This window comes from Aulonocara stuartgranti (genome assembly GCF_965226115.1).
Source record: "Aulonocara stuartgranti genome assembly, chromosome: 19".
NCBI classification, from domain to species: Eukaryota; Metazoa; Chordata; class Actinopteri; order Cichliformes; family Cichlidae; genus Aulonocara; species Aulonocara stuartgranti.
In genome coordinates this window covers 23,921,262-23,935,994 of record NC_138955.1, presented here as the reverse complement: position 1 = coordinate 23,935,994, position 14,733 = coordinate 23,921,262, and the positions used below count along the sequence as shown (strand labels likewise).

The following is a 14,733-nucleotide window of genomic DNA, read 5'->3' as shown; positions in this document are numbered from 1 at the left end:
AATAGTTAATCCATTTTAAACAAAGCACTGGTTAGTACATATCCACCAAGAGTTTTGGAGACGTACAACATGTTCTTTTGTCCTAATGATGACACACTTTTTCTGTGGTAAGACTGAGAGCCTCTCTTTATACTTCGTCATATAAACATAATGTATGACATAAAATACAAAACAGTTCTCCACAGTTCAAACAATGCGGTCAATGCAATTTCAGAATCATGATCGGTAATTTTGCACTGGCAGATCAACACACATGCCAACACAAATGTTTGTGCACTCCAAAAACAAAAAACCCTTCCAGCCATCCATTCACCCCTGTTTACAATGAGCTAAGTTCAGGCTGTGTCCTTACCTCATTATCACCTGTCCCTCAAGCACTGTGGGCGGAGCTCTGATAGCTTCTCTCCTGAAATAGAAAACACAATCAAAAACGAAATCTATGCTACGTTCAGTCACACAGTAAGACTTAAATTTGAATTTGTTTGAAATATTATACAGATTCTTGATTTTTTGTCATTTAATGCTCTTTAATCACTTAAACAGTTATTTTACCTCTTTAACCAATTGTTGCTTCTGCGCCCGCCACTCTAGCAGCCAGCTTTTAGAAGGGCATCTAGCTAAGACAAACCTATGTTGGTCCCTAAACTATCATCAAGTCTATTCCTGCTTTTCAGTGGGACAGCAGTTCTCCAAGGAGTGCTGAAAACCGGATTGTTTTACACACACCTGTTTCAAAATGTCACTCAGCTACACGCTTGTCTCAGAGGGAGCGCAGTTAATCGCTGATTTGGCACACTTACAGTGACAACATACCAAGGTCCAGTTTCAGGAACTCAGTCGCGCACTCACAAAACAAACTGTCATTCTTATAGTCTCCCACACGCATGTAGTGTTTCAGACTTGGATGCACACAGATAAACGCACACACACAATTCAAAAAATTTTGCAGAAACATGTACATTATGCTAATGTCACAGGCACACAGCGTATGTAACAGACACTGAGACCTCATGATGAGACAAACAGTCCCTCTGCTCCGCAGACATCTTTGATTTTCCTCCCAATGTTGACTCACAGTCAAACTGTGCGAAACACATAAGGCTGCGTTTTCAAAGCCAGCCTGAAACGTGCAATTATTTTCAGTTGCCTGCAAAAAAAAAAAAAAGGGAAAAAAAAAAGACCCACAGTTTGTATATACTGGAACGCTTTGTGAAGCTTTGTGGCTTTGACTGAATGGGAAACAATTAAAGAACTTTTTGGCAGCACATGAAGCCAGACAGCGATAAAAATGGTCAAGCTTTTCAGCACGGGCGAGGCCTCTCAGTTTGGCCTGTCAGGAGGTCTGAGAATCTTCCAGAAAACTTTCCTCCTGGTCTCCCTGGGTTTCATTATTTAGGGACAAAAATACAAAAGTTCTGCTGCTGTACTCATTTCACGTTTGTTAAATATTAGTTATCAGAGCTAATTTACGTGAAAGGGATTAATCATGCTGTAGCTAGCCACTGCAACGTTGTAACTGCATGACTTATTATGCTATTTTCATTCATGTGTCTTTTAGAGACTCCCAGTGGTCTCCTTCAAATCTTGAGGCAAGTGAACTAATCTGACTGTCGTATTGAATATTTTCTGTGCAGTGATTAATCTCTTTTTGGGAAGGTTTCACAGGCAAGGTTCAAGCCTAGTTGCAAAGACTTGTCTTAAAATAGCTCTAGATTTAGCCTGTTCTGGATTAAACAGATCCAGTCTCAAGATGGGGGCTAGAAGCTACTCTGGGCCTACGCCGAGGCTTTAATTAATCCTTCAAGGTGGTTGCTTCAACTTCAGCTTTGCAAATTTGTGAGGGCTCATTGACAACCCTGGGTATTTAAATGAGCGTTGACATGCACTGCAAAGACCTGCCTCATGACTGCTCTAGTTGTTGAAAGGACGATTCTATTGAAATTTTTGACAACATAAACTTTTCAACATTTTCTAACATCTGGAATCCATCATAATGAAACTGGTTTTATGTGTTGCCAGAGAAACAGCTGTGTGCAGAATTGTCTAATAGTCTGCAGGGTCCTTTTTTAATGCAAAGTTTTAGAGAAAGATGGTTCCAGCTTCTTCTTCTGAGGAAGATGAAAAGCTAAATCTCAGCTGACGGAGAGCACGATTGTGTGTTTTTGTTTTGGAAAAATCCGTGTTTTTAATGCGCTGCCACTCAGTGCATTTTTACGAGCGCATTTGTTGCAACAGTAGAACTCTGGTTTGATAAACTGACCCTCGAGTACAAATTCATGTGTTTGTTGCCTTCCTAACTAGTGTGCCTTCTTTTTCCTCAGAGACTATGGGCCCTGTTTCTGTTTGGTAGCTGTGTCATAGCTGTACAACCGACTCGTAACACCAGTGATGATGCTCAAAATCAAGGTTGGGGCATCCCCGTGCCTGATGACGCTGCTGTTTCTTTGAAGTCAGGAGCCACGGCACAAAGAATCAACCAAGTGACACACTCACAATGTCAGCAGTTTCCATGGCAGTGAACCAACAATCCCGAGGTGCACTTCCCTCAAATTCTTGAAAAGTTTCAAGGGTTTGTCACCATGGTAGATTGCCCTGATGTCGGGTAACTTTCTGCCTCCTTTGAAATAGGAAACCTGCAAAAAAATGTAATTGGGCTAAATGATTTATTTATCATAGGGCTTTAGTAACATTTCAAAGTTCTCCTCAGTAGATTTTGCTCGCTGCTCTGTGCAGCCATATTTGATAGCAAGGCAATTGCAGAGCTTGCCTGGTGAGAGGCAACCTGTCATAGCCATTTCAAACTGACCACGACTGGTCTCAGACCAGTGGGAAAAGGTTAATGAGTAATTGTCTAATTTATAAATGGAGAAAGACTGCCAACTCGTTACAATCTGAGTCAGTCTGTGCCAATGAGTGCAACTTTTCTGTGCAACATCTCTTTGCAACAGTGGACTGAATTCAGCTGGTTGCCAAATGGTTCTATTCTGTTTATATATCCATATAACAGAAAGCTTGCCAAGTGCCTATGCCATTTTGCAGTTAATTTGCCATCACACAGTAACTACATCACTATTTTCACATTTATGAAGTTCTGGCGAGATTCTGAATGTCTTGCCAGAACATTCACAGAAAAATAAATTGTATGTAGACGGCAACAGATTTTGCCGTTCGTCACCATATTGTTGCAGACAGATTACTTGTAATTGACCAATATGACCGTTTTTAATCACAAACTAATAGACACGTAGTAGACTGACTGTGTTATTGTTGCTTTATCTTCTTGAGTGACCAAAGTTGACTTCAAAGCAGCCATTTGAAAGACAAAGAAATGGCAAGTTCATTGCACTTTTGATCTTGTTGTTGTCTCCAACCACTGTTTCCCCTAATGTGACGGCAGCACTTATCAGACTCACAGATTAAACAGTCTCAGGGAACAAAACGTAAATGATGCCCAAACTGGAAGTCCACAGATGCAGTTCTTTAATGCAGCTTTTTCCTGAAGCAACTGTTTCTCATCATTTTACACTTGATAACATGTGCACTGTTTTACATGAAAAGATACAGATGTGTAGCTGGCTGATTAGCAGACTCACCACTTCTGCTTTAGAGAAGTGAAACAAGTATCCATCCCTTTATATCTGCTTTGCAGTTACCCCTCCTCGACTCCAGCTCCTCCTGTGCTGAGAGGTGGATTAAAGGTCTAACAGGAGCCTAAAGTGGGAGTGTAAGTTTGATGAACTGCAGCTGAGACTGTAGTTAGCTGAGAGCAGGGAGGAGAAACAGAAGGGAAAAGGAGAAGGAGAAGAAGGGGAAATGGGAAGTCAACAGGAGGAGGAGGAGAAAAGTGGGGGTAGAGGGTGTGTGCGTAAGTATGTGTGTCTGGGGGATGGCGTGGAGTGGAAAGCGTCCAGTAGCACAAACACCTCTGAAACAGAAACATCCATTTAGCAGCAAAAACAAGCCCCCCTCACAAGACCTCCATGAATGGGCCACTTCAGCAGGCTGAGGAAGTTCCAACGAGGGGCAGGATGTTCCCCTCAGGACGCACTTGAGACGGGCTGAGGGCCAAAAGCCTGAATACATAGACCCCTCTCTCTCCCTCTGTCACTGTCCAGCTTTGCCCTCCCACCCTGGCCGTGCCTTCAGTACCCCTCTGAAAAAAATCTTCCCCTCCTACCAGCCATTTACTGAGCTGCAGCCAGTGAGGCGGCGAGGGAGGGCGTGGAACCATGCTCAGCAAACAAAGACAGAGAGGCAAAGACTTTACTTGATTAAAGAGCAGTTAAGATGCTATGAGAGGCTAATTTGTTCACTGTGTGACAGAATCAACAGGAACTGGGGCAACAAAATCTCTGCTCACTGCATTTCCTGTTGCACTTTAAAGGTGTTATTCAAATTCTCAGCATCTTTAGTTTCCCTCTCTGCATGCTGTACACATACCATGTCATGATAATATACACATTTTACTGAAGAAAACAATTAATTATTGTAATTAAATTGTAATAACACATCTTCACATTCAGCTGATTTACATACCTGCATGTACTGGTTTTGGACCTTTAAGTTTAGCCCCTACCTTGGAGGAGACGAGGTCATAATATACAAAGAATTTCTTTGTCATAAAGCTAACTGGACGCACTCTATTACAAATTAAATATCACCACAATAACCAGTGCGGTCACTGTCTTTGCTCGGCATCCTTGGTTTGCTGACTCGGCTTGTTAATCAATCAGCATTTGACTTTCACACAGCGCCATTGTTGCTGGACAACGTAAGTGTGTCTCTGTGTTGGTCGAATTCCCATAATCCTCCTCTGTACATATAAGAGCCTCTTTATGCAGAGTGGCATAAACGCTCGGTCTCTTATTTCTCTTCAAGCTCCTTTAAATAAGATAATAACACAGTAATGTGTCCACTTGTCGATGGAGATATTCGGGAATCGAAGGAAACAATACCATCCAGTAACGACAGTTATCTGTAGTTGCTTTTTACTTGACTGAAAAACCGTGTTTAGGTATTGCTAAAGACAGTATGGCAGCACGCTGGTGCAATGGTTAGCACTGTTGCAGCACATGCAGTTAGTGAGGTTAGGTTAATTAGTTAATCTAAATTGCCCGTAGATATGAATGTGAGTGAGAATGGTTGTCTGCTTCTATGTGTTGGCTCTACGACAGACTGGTGACCTGTCCAGGGTGTACCCTGCCTCTCGACCTATGGTACCTGTGATCGGCTACAGACCCTCCGTGACCCTGAATTGGATAAATGGAAGAGGATGGATGCATGGATATTTATTTTTAGCCATGCTTGTGACACGGCCTGAAGGGTTGGCCCTACAAACTGAGTATATCTAATGCTGAAGTCTTTGTTGGACAATTTTCCTCTGCATGCAAAGACAAGTATATTTGTGTAGAAATCAGTGACAAAAATGACAAAAAATGTTGGCTTTACATGTTTGTAACACATTTTTGTTTTCATGATCTCATAATAAAAAATAGCATGATAGTCATTTTGTAAATGATGTTTCCTTTTAGAGTAAAATCAGCTTGGCTACCCCATGATGGCTACCTCATCGTTGATAAGTTCCCATCAAATTGACCCCGTGAGCATCGTTTAAATGCCACAGTTTAAATGAGCATCGCTTACAGTGTCCTTTACACCACAGTGTTATCCTGACATAAGGCACCATGTCACAAACCTCAAATTACCTTAAACTGGTTTCTCAAGCATGACAATGACTTCGCTGAATGCAACTGGCCTTCGCAGTGATCCGGTCTCAGTCCACCTTTGGGATGTGGTAGAAAACAAGATTTATATCATGGACGTAAACCGACAAGTCTGCAAAATTTGTCAGGAATGTTTCTGAAGGCAAAATAAGGCTGAACTGGGTACTAGTGACATGGATGTAGTAAAGTCTCCAGTGAGTGTGTTTCTTTGCAGCAACTTCTTTGTCTTTGTTAAAGTCTTGCATTTCATCCCTCAGTTATGTAAGTTTGCGTAGAAGGGAAAAGTCCCGCAATCTGCGTCTGTACTGACAACGTTCAGACGAAACAACCTGAGACAGCGGGCAAACAAACATGCTGACATTTGTACTTTTGTGGTATTTTAGCTCCATTTCATTGACATACACTTCCAAACTTCTACCATGAATCATAAAATCTGTCTGGGGTTTTTTTAATGTTTGACTCGTTTTTTGCCACAGGAACAGTTTGTTTTTGCAAATTCATACTCTTAGCGACAGACACACTGCTGACAGCAAACGCTATTATATTGTTTATTGAAAACGTTTTTTTTTTTTGACAGCATAGTTTGTCAGGCACAGAGACACAGAGAGAGAGAGAAACTGAGAGAGAGAGACATAAAGAGAGAGTTGTGGAAAGTTGTTTTGTTTGCTCAGAGGGGGTGTGATGGTGGAATGTTACAGAGGATTCACCATGAGCAGAACAGGTACGTTACAACAAAAGCTATGAATTACACACACGCTAAAAAAAAAAAATCAAATAATGCCAAATGGTTAGTTCCACCTTTCTATGTTAGAAACATGAATACAGAGGGAGGAAAAATAAATAGTGCGGGATTGTGAAAACAAAAAAAAAATCTGAGGATAACTTTTGCAAAAAAACACAAAACCCCCGACAAACAAACCCTGCAGAATGCAAAATGGCGGCAATAAAACAAATGCATGAAAACGATACTTACAAAACAGCTCTACTCGTGCATACTTAAGCAACGTAAAAGCGCATTTCAAACTATAAATTATGCTGGACTAACTCATCGCGAGGTTAGAACTATATGAAGCGTAGAGAAAAATGAAAATAGTGCGGAGCTGCTTGACAACTTACTGAAAAAAAACAATCCACGTGAGAAAGGACGTGAATGTTTGGGTGTAGTTGTGCAATATAGGGAAGGAAAGACGTATACTTAAGATGACACCCCTCTCCCTCCCCTCCTGATCGGAAACGGGAGAATAAATAAATAAATCCGAGCAGTGACCGCAAGCGTTTAAAGGTCAACGCGTGACTGTAAGTACAGTAAGAGTCGCTCCCTGCTGAGGCTGTGGGGGTTGTTCAGTTTAGTAGCAAAGCAACCATATTCACTCAAATATATGTGTTGTTTTTAATGTGTCGCAGATACTTCTGCACAATAATACGGAAACGTCTCCACTAAAACTCCCGATTCCGATTTTATTTGAATTGTGAAACACCGTCACATTTGATAGAAGATTTATTATCTTTAATAGATGTGTTTGACAGGTTGCTGAAATCACATGACTCAAAATCAAAACCGTGGAAACGAGGTCCTGGTTATTGCCAAAAATGGGACACGTCTTAAATACAACACATTCATTTTAAGAGTGATGAAACAGAGAGAGCCCATCAGTGTCAAGAGTAAAAAGCTCGACATGGACACAGAAATAACATGAAAAATAAAAGATAAACTATGCCAGGAGCAAATCCTGATGGGGAGCATCAGCATCTAGTACAATTACTACTCTACATCATCATCTTCTTCTTCTTCTTCTGGCTCTTTAATGAATAACAACACTGAAAAACTGAAATAGTTAAGAATAAAAATACTCTCACCATAGGGAAAGCTTTTACCCAGCATGGAAGAATAAATACAACAAAACATCATCTGTTTCATTAGATCCATCCAACCTTTTACCGAAGTGCCTTTTTTGTTTGTTTTGTTCACTTGGGAAAGAAACGAAATAAAAAAATCAGGCTAATAGTTGCCCGCTTCTAGTGAGAACTTTATTTTGGTAATTATACATTCAAAATGTGATCAAAATGAACCAATGTCCTAAATTATTTCCAGGCACTTTACAGATTTGGGCCAAAAACTGTTCTGAAAACAGAAATAACTACGACTTTGTGTGGCTGCTCACTATGCAAAGGCCTTGTTTCAGTGCTCTACCAGTGAAGCAATCAATTAAAATATGAATTTTCACACTTTAAAGTACTTCAGGTGAGGTGAGGGATGACCACATGTTTAAAGTCATCTCACACACTGAAGCGAGGCCTTTGCAGAGCGGCGTGTCTGCACCTTTTCCATTTAGCAGCGAGTAAAATGTGTTAGTGAACCCTTCAATGCCACTTGAACGTCGCTTTCCCTTTTGTGACTTTTCTGAAAACAGATTCTGTAAACATTTCAACGCTTTTGCTTTTTTGGGGGAGGGAGGAGTCGGCTAGACAGATGACTGCATTAAAAAAAAGAAAGAAAAACAAAAACAAAATAAAAAGATGGATCCATCCATCTTGGAAATCCCATGATCCTTCCCTGCACGTGTAAACCTCTGCCCGCCTACATTCACCAGTGCAGTATTTGGTTCAGAGATATGAAGAATTTGATAAAATACACTTTTAAGACTAATTTGGCACTTTTCTCAACAAATGGAAATTGAAGAAGGACCCACCACAGAGTCTCATTCAACAAACCAATATTTATATATTTATATATATATATATATATATATATATACTGTATATATAGTTTCTTTTGTTGCCGTGTGATCTGTAAGTCGCACAGCATGCCTTCATTTCAGTATTAATACTACAGAGCAGCGATAAAATCTCAAGCGTTTGGGCAGAGTGTTTTTTTCCCCCACACTCAAGCACAAAAGGACAACAGCTTTACATTTCTGCCTTCAAGCTGATCTTTTCATCCGTGAAAGTGTACACAGGCGCTCAGAGTTTTGAGACTGAAGCTTGTTAGCGCTGACCCTGTGACCTTTACGAGTTAAGCAATTGAAGCCTTCAGAAGCATGTTTAAAAAAAAAATCCCCCTATAATTACGTTAAATCTTTTCAAACAACACCAGCTACAGGCGATGCAACTTGAATTCCTCTTTTTGGTCATTTTTAGACTACGAAACAAGTGACATTTAACAATTACACATGAAGAAGCCCATTTCTAACCCTCATCGTAGCTGCTAATCTTAACCCTAACCCTCTACAGAAAACTGTCAATACAGGCTAACACCTTCATGTTTGCAGGTGAGATGCTACTCTGACACCAGCCTTTGTGGTCAGATGTAAAAAATGACTATAATGCCAAAACTTGGAAGAACAATTGATCCAGATGGCTGCCCCTCTCTCAGCCTGGATCTAGCAGAAGTCTTCCTGTTAAAAGGGAGTTTGTCCTTCCCGCTGTCGCCAAATGCTCGCTCTGATTGTTGGGTTTTTCTCTGTATTATTGTAGTTTGGTGATTACATAAATTGAACTGAAATAATAGAAGCAAACACATTAATCTTTTCATTGCCTGAACAGTAAAACAGTCCAAACAGGAGGATTTTTTTCCCTTACAAAGGGTCTGAAGGCTTCTTATGATTCACAGCTAGTCATTGTTGTTGATGTTCAATATGTGTTTAAGTACTAGAAGGTCTCCCCGGTACGCATCTCCTGCTTTTTCTTGCCCAGCAAGAGTGAATCGTCGCTTTGATACGGCAAACGCTAACTTTTCTAAACCAGAACTCAGAACTCATTGGAAACATCCGGTTCTCCTCAGCAGGAGCCTTCAGCCTTCGTGAGTCCTCCTCCGGCAGTCAAATCGCACTCTCTCGCTCTCAAAACAAAACAAAACAAATCATCTTCGTGTCATACATTCTAAACTGTAAACAAACCAATAAAAAGATGGATCAGAAACCAGAGGAGTCTGCCAGTTGTGAAAATAATATCGCAGTTTGGTTGTAAAATAAGTTACAAAAACAAAAGGAAAAAACCCATTGAAATAGAAATCTTTGCGTACAGTACTAAAAATCCTAAACTAGACCTTTCGAACTTAAGAACCACATGTTAAGTCTATAAATATCTTTACAAATATACACGTTAATTACTCAAATAAACCTTTTCTGATTAAGTGTTTTACACGTTCATGACAGTGTCTCCTAGATTGCAAAGTTTCCAATCCTAAAACAATATCTTAAAAAAATGTCATTTTTTGTCTTTTAAGTACACGGCTGTGGACAGCATTATAATACATATTTGCATTTATATATTTACAATAAATCACTTTGTAGATACATTTTTAAAAAACCCCTCATAACCTCGCTGTTCTTATTACTGAATGGCCCTGAAGCTTTGCCTCATCTTTGATGAGGAAAATTTGTTCCATGATTATCACTTTTTCTTTTTCCCAGGAAGCTAAAATGCGGATGATGGCGTACACGTTCACGAGGAAACGCTCACGTGATCCTCTCTGTTGCTGAACGTCTTCTAGTAACTCTGCGGAAGAACAAATCCTGTCATTGAGCTCACGCTGGCTTTGCTGGTATCTCGTTCATCAATTTTCTTTCACATCGCTTTATTGCGATAAAAGGGCTCCGTGTAGTAAAAAAAAACAAACCGAAAATTGGAGGACCCCCACCCACTGGATCACCAACAAGTCACTCATCAATGCCCTTCATTTCCTCCTCCTAAATCCAGTCTCAGGAGGTTTAATCCCAGTAGGCACGGAATGGTTTCACCCCACAGATTGTCTGTAACAAAAGACTGGCCCGAGTACAAAAATATAATTTCATTTCTGAAAAGAAGAACACAAACATGGTTCAACGGCAAGAAAAAAAAAATCCTTCAATGTTTAAAGAGAGTTCGTGGGGATGAGGAGAAAAAGAAAACACGAAACAGAGCTTTGTCCGAGAGTTTAAGACAAATCAAAAAGAGCTGAAGCACTGTGGAAGTATTGCATGCTGAGTTTTCTTTTTTTTCTTTTTTGTCCCTCTCCGTATCTTGAGGTGCTTGAGTCAGTGAGCGGTGATATTTCTGTCACAAACTGTGAGAAGAGGTTAATGTCCGACCTCCTCCGGCACAGGTTTTATGTCCTAATCACCCCGTTACTGGGAAGCTGTTTGGGAAGACAGGGCTCGTCAGGCAGCGGGTCGTGGGCGAACACGGAGTCGTCCCCTGAGGAGCAGGTGCTGTTGGAGTCCTGACAGGTGGGCGAGTACTGCTCGAAGGGCACCGACAGGTCCAGGTACTCCTGTCAGAGGAGAGGTCAGAGGTTAGACTCTGGTGTCACAGTCAAACTTTTTCACTTTTTGGTGGTCAGATGATTGGAAAAAAGTTTAGCGTATTATTCCAGGTCTTCAGAATATGAAATACTTTGGAAATGTTATGCTGCTTTACATTGTTCACTCGCATGCAACTTTAAAAATACACCCAAACATCTAAAGAATCTCTCATTGCGACTCTTTAGCAGTGTTTTTATGGTTGGGTGACGCAATAAGCTGCGTGTGCTTTTATTTCTGGTGTTGTGTGTGTTCTGCAGCTTTGCAGGGAGACTTACGTCTGTGGAGGTCATTGATAAAATCCGGTCGTGATCTTCTACCAGCTGTCTGAAGGTCGGCCTCTGCGATGGCACAGCGTGCCAGCACTCCCTCATGATCATGTACCTGGAATCCCAACAGCGAGGATTTAGTCACACTGCATCTCGTTCACTACATTCTCCGGTCTTAGATGGACTGTTTTTACTGTTTCGGTTTTTTTTAGCAGACTAGACATAACACAAAAGGTCCCTATTAGGCTCATTTCCAGCTCCTTATTTTTATTCTTAGCTTTGAGTGATTCACAGTTGAAAATGATCTCATATCTATATTGTACAGGGCCAACAAGCTGTTTGGTTCCCTTATACCAGGGGTGTCCAACCCCAGGCCTCAAGGGCCGGTGTGCTGCAGGCTTTAGATATCACCTTGGGTCAACAGCGGTCCGAACCCCCGGGCCGTCGTTTGGTACCGTGAGAGACGAGACTCGGGTGTGAAATTTAAGGTTTTCAGGGTTTTTTTTATCATTAACTTGGATTCCCTGGATCTTTTCCCGTGTTGTAGTTGTGTGTCTTATTTTGAAAAAAATATTTACGTGTTACCATAGTGACCAGAGAGCATTAAGGGGCAGAGAGGAGGACGTTACTCTCTTGTTGGCGCATTTCAAAAGGGGACGCTGCTAATAAAGTTACACAATTACACAGTAAATTCTTGTTTATTATTATATTTACAAAATACCCCAGTTTTCGTCCTATCATATCATTTTATTTTGTTGTATTTATCTGTGATGGATCACGGGGACATCTAAAACCTGCAGGACACCGGCCCTTGAGGCCTGGAGTTGGACACCCCTGCCTTATACAAACATATTATGAATACAGTATTTTAATGACAGAACAACTCATTAAAACATCGAAACCCTCCTAACAAAAAACACTTCAAAAAAGAGGTATAAAGTTATGGCTTTCTGGGAATGTCAGCAAATGTATGACAGTATGACAGATAAACAGAATATTACTGAGGAACATAACAGGGCCCTGGTGTAACCTGCTGTTGTTTGGCTCATCTGGACAGCCTCCTGTAAACAAAGGCAACACACTTATACTCATGCAGACACCTACAGTTCATGGGTGCAGTTGGCAGGCTTGTCCATTCGATGTCCTTCCTTCAGCAGTTTAAAGAGTTCTTCCACTGGGATCCCTGGGTACGGCGAGCCTCCCAAGGTGAAGATCTCCCACAGCAGTACCCCATAAGACCACCTAAACAGCAGCGCAAACACACGAGGAATATAGATCAGAGGTCGTAGCGACGCCGCGGTCTAAGGCAGTCATAGTTCACACAGATGCGCTCTGTCCACCGATCGATCTGTTTGAAGGAAAAATCGATCCTCGGTAATGTTAACTGCACTCAATTTGAAAAAATCCATTTGAAATTCTTATTGTTTCAGACAGCTGGTCAATATTTGTAAACAAACAAAAAAAATCTACTTCTCTTGCCTCAAGCAAGAAATAAGACGAGTAAACGAAAGAAGGAGATGTAATCATCAGTTCGTTGTTTTGATGGCTCAAGAAAAAAAAACAACACAAAAAAACGAAGCGTGCACAAAAATCTTGTGGTAAATAGGCAGCTATTAACTATGGACGCAGATAATGATGTTTCCACAACACCAACACAGGCCTGACCTGAAGGGAGAAGCAGAGATAAATGGGAAAACTTATTATACAGCATCTAGCGTTAAAGCGCAGCTGCTATCTAAACCAAGCCATCATCTCTCTTTCTTTGTCTCTCGGTGGCAGCAGCTCCAATGAACCCCCGTATTATTTCTTAATGTCTAAAAAATGAGGGACAGTAATCATATAACGGGCAGTCTATTAACTCAGCATACTATTGTTTGGCTATTCGTCCAGTGAATCAGAATGAGTCCCCTCCTTCTATTGCAGCTCTCGCTAGGTCTAATCTAATTATCCGCGCTCTGGTCCAGAGGGTGAATAAATGAAAAAAAAGGGCCGCTACACTGGCTTAGCCGGCTGGTCTTAAATCCGAATACGGCGCACGCCTGAGACAGAGAGGGAGAGAGTCGGATGAAAGCCTGAGAGACGACTGTGGTGAAAAAGAGACATCAATATTCAAAGAGAGGGAAACATGTCAACAAATCAGGTGTTCAGTGTCACAGCAGGATAGTCGGAATCAGAAGGAAGAGCAGAAAAGAGAGGCTGCTTATATTTATTGATGGTTGCTAGGAATGAATATTCACAGGCTATTAGGTGACTAACAGGAGAAGAAGGCAATGAAGATATAAACACTTCATTTGGGCACCTGCAGCAACGGGAGCTGACAGTCTCGGAATCTCAATGCAAGCATCACCGATGGCTGATTTAGTGAGATTTAGAAGGATAATCACTTTGGGGAGGAATGAATATAATCCTGCATTTGGTGTGCTGGTTCAATGATAGCTGTGGCAATATCTATCGACTTCAAATGTGTTCATCAATCAGCCCTGTTGGGTGATGAAAAGCCACTGAAAGTACATGTGCGAACAGACGAAGAGGAACAACGCTGCCTTAGTAGCAAAAAGGCCATGCTGCCACTACTAATTTCGTTAGTGGGGAACTCGTTATTTGCTTGGATTTTCTCTTCACCAATCATACCAAACCTGTTACTGACAATCTGGCAGTACTGCATGTGCTAGGTGGTTGGAGACGAGAGTTAATGAAAAGTCAGCCACAACTTTATTGGCTTTATTTGTTGCCCAAGCATTGCTTCTTGCTGTTTTCATATTCAGCACCGACTCTCTTCGTGACTTATACGGAAAAACAACATCATCTGTTTCTGGGGCTAATAATAGACTCTGACGAATGGTATCCATCTGTGATTTCAGTCCTGTAGACACTTTTAATAAAGAATATTTGCACATGATACCAATCAACACACCACTGATCGTGTATTCTTACAGCAGACATTAATAAACGTCAGCCACTCATATAAGCAGCGGCATGAGTCAAATTAAGAAAATGAAGGCTGTTAGAATATATCAGCGTCGCAATATAATGACCGACTTTGTTAAAGAAGTTTTGAGTAATATTGTGAGCAGATAAGTGCAAAATTATTGAAAGGCTTTTTCCCATGTGTCTTTTTAACATAGTATATCTAAACATACTACTTTTACTGAGCTATAGCATAAACCACTACAGGATGTGCTTTAACTCTGTAATGCTCAACGCTTGTAAAATGTATCTTTCTATTTATATACAGTATAAAAACTTCAGTAAGGGTTTTTAGCTGTCGCTGTGAAAGCATCGTGCCAACAAAAAGGGAATTGGTTTAGAGGAGGTGGACATAAAAAGTTATCAGAGGGTTTCCAAGTGTCAAGATTTGGAGTGAGAAGTATCACCAAGAAACTCAAAGAGAGCCACACCGTACAGAACGAGCCTGGCAGAGGTAGGGAGCAGAAGATTTCAAAGACTCTTTGAGAGAAGTGT

The 14,733-nt window shown here is 41.0% G+C and overlaps 1 protein-coding gene across 13 annotated transcripts in view; it reads right to left on the bottom strand.

Annotated features, from left to right (window-relative positions):
* Positions 1-6,257: 6,257 nt before the first annotated feature.
* Positions 6,258-14,733, bottom strand: part of fgfr3 (fibroblast growth factor receptor 3) — a 68,463-nt gene continuing 59,987 nt past the window's right edge. For all 13 annotated transcript variants that reach the window (XM_082515489.1, XM_082515492.1, XM_082515495.1 and 10 more), the window contains exons 16-18: positions 12,376-12,513; positions 11,281-11,386; positions 6,258-10,974 (exon numbers count right to left, since the gene is read on the bottom strand). In XM_082515489.1, coding sequence (XP_082371615.1) covers positions 10,810-10,974; positions 11,281-11,386; positions 12,376-12,513 — 409 coding nt within the window. In that variant the 3' untranslated portion in view covers positions 6,258-10,809. The remainder of the gene's footprint in view (positions 10,975-11,280; positions 11,387-12,375; positions 12,514-14,733) is intronic.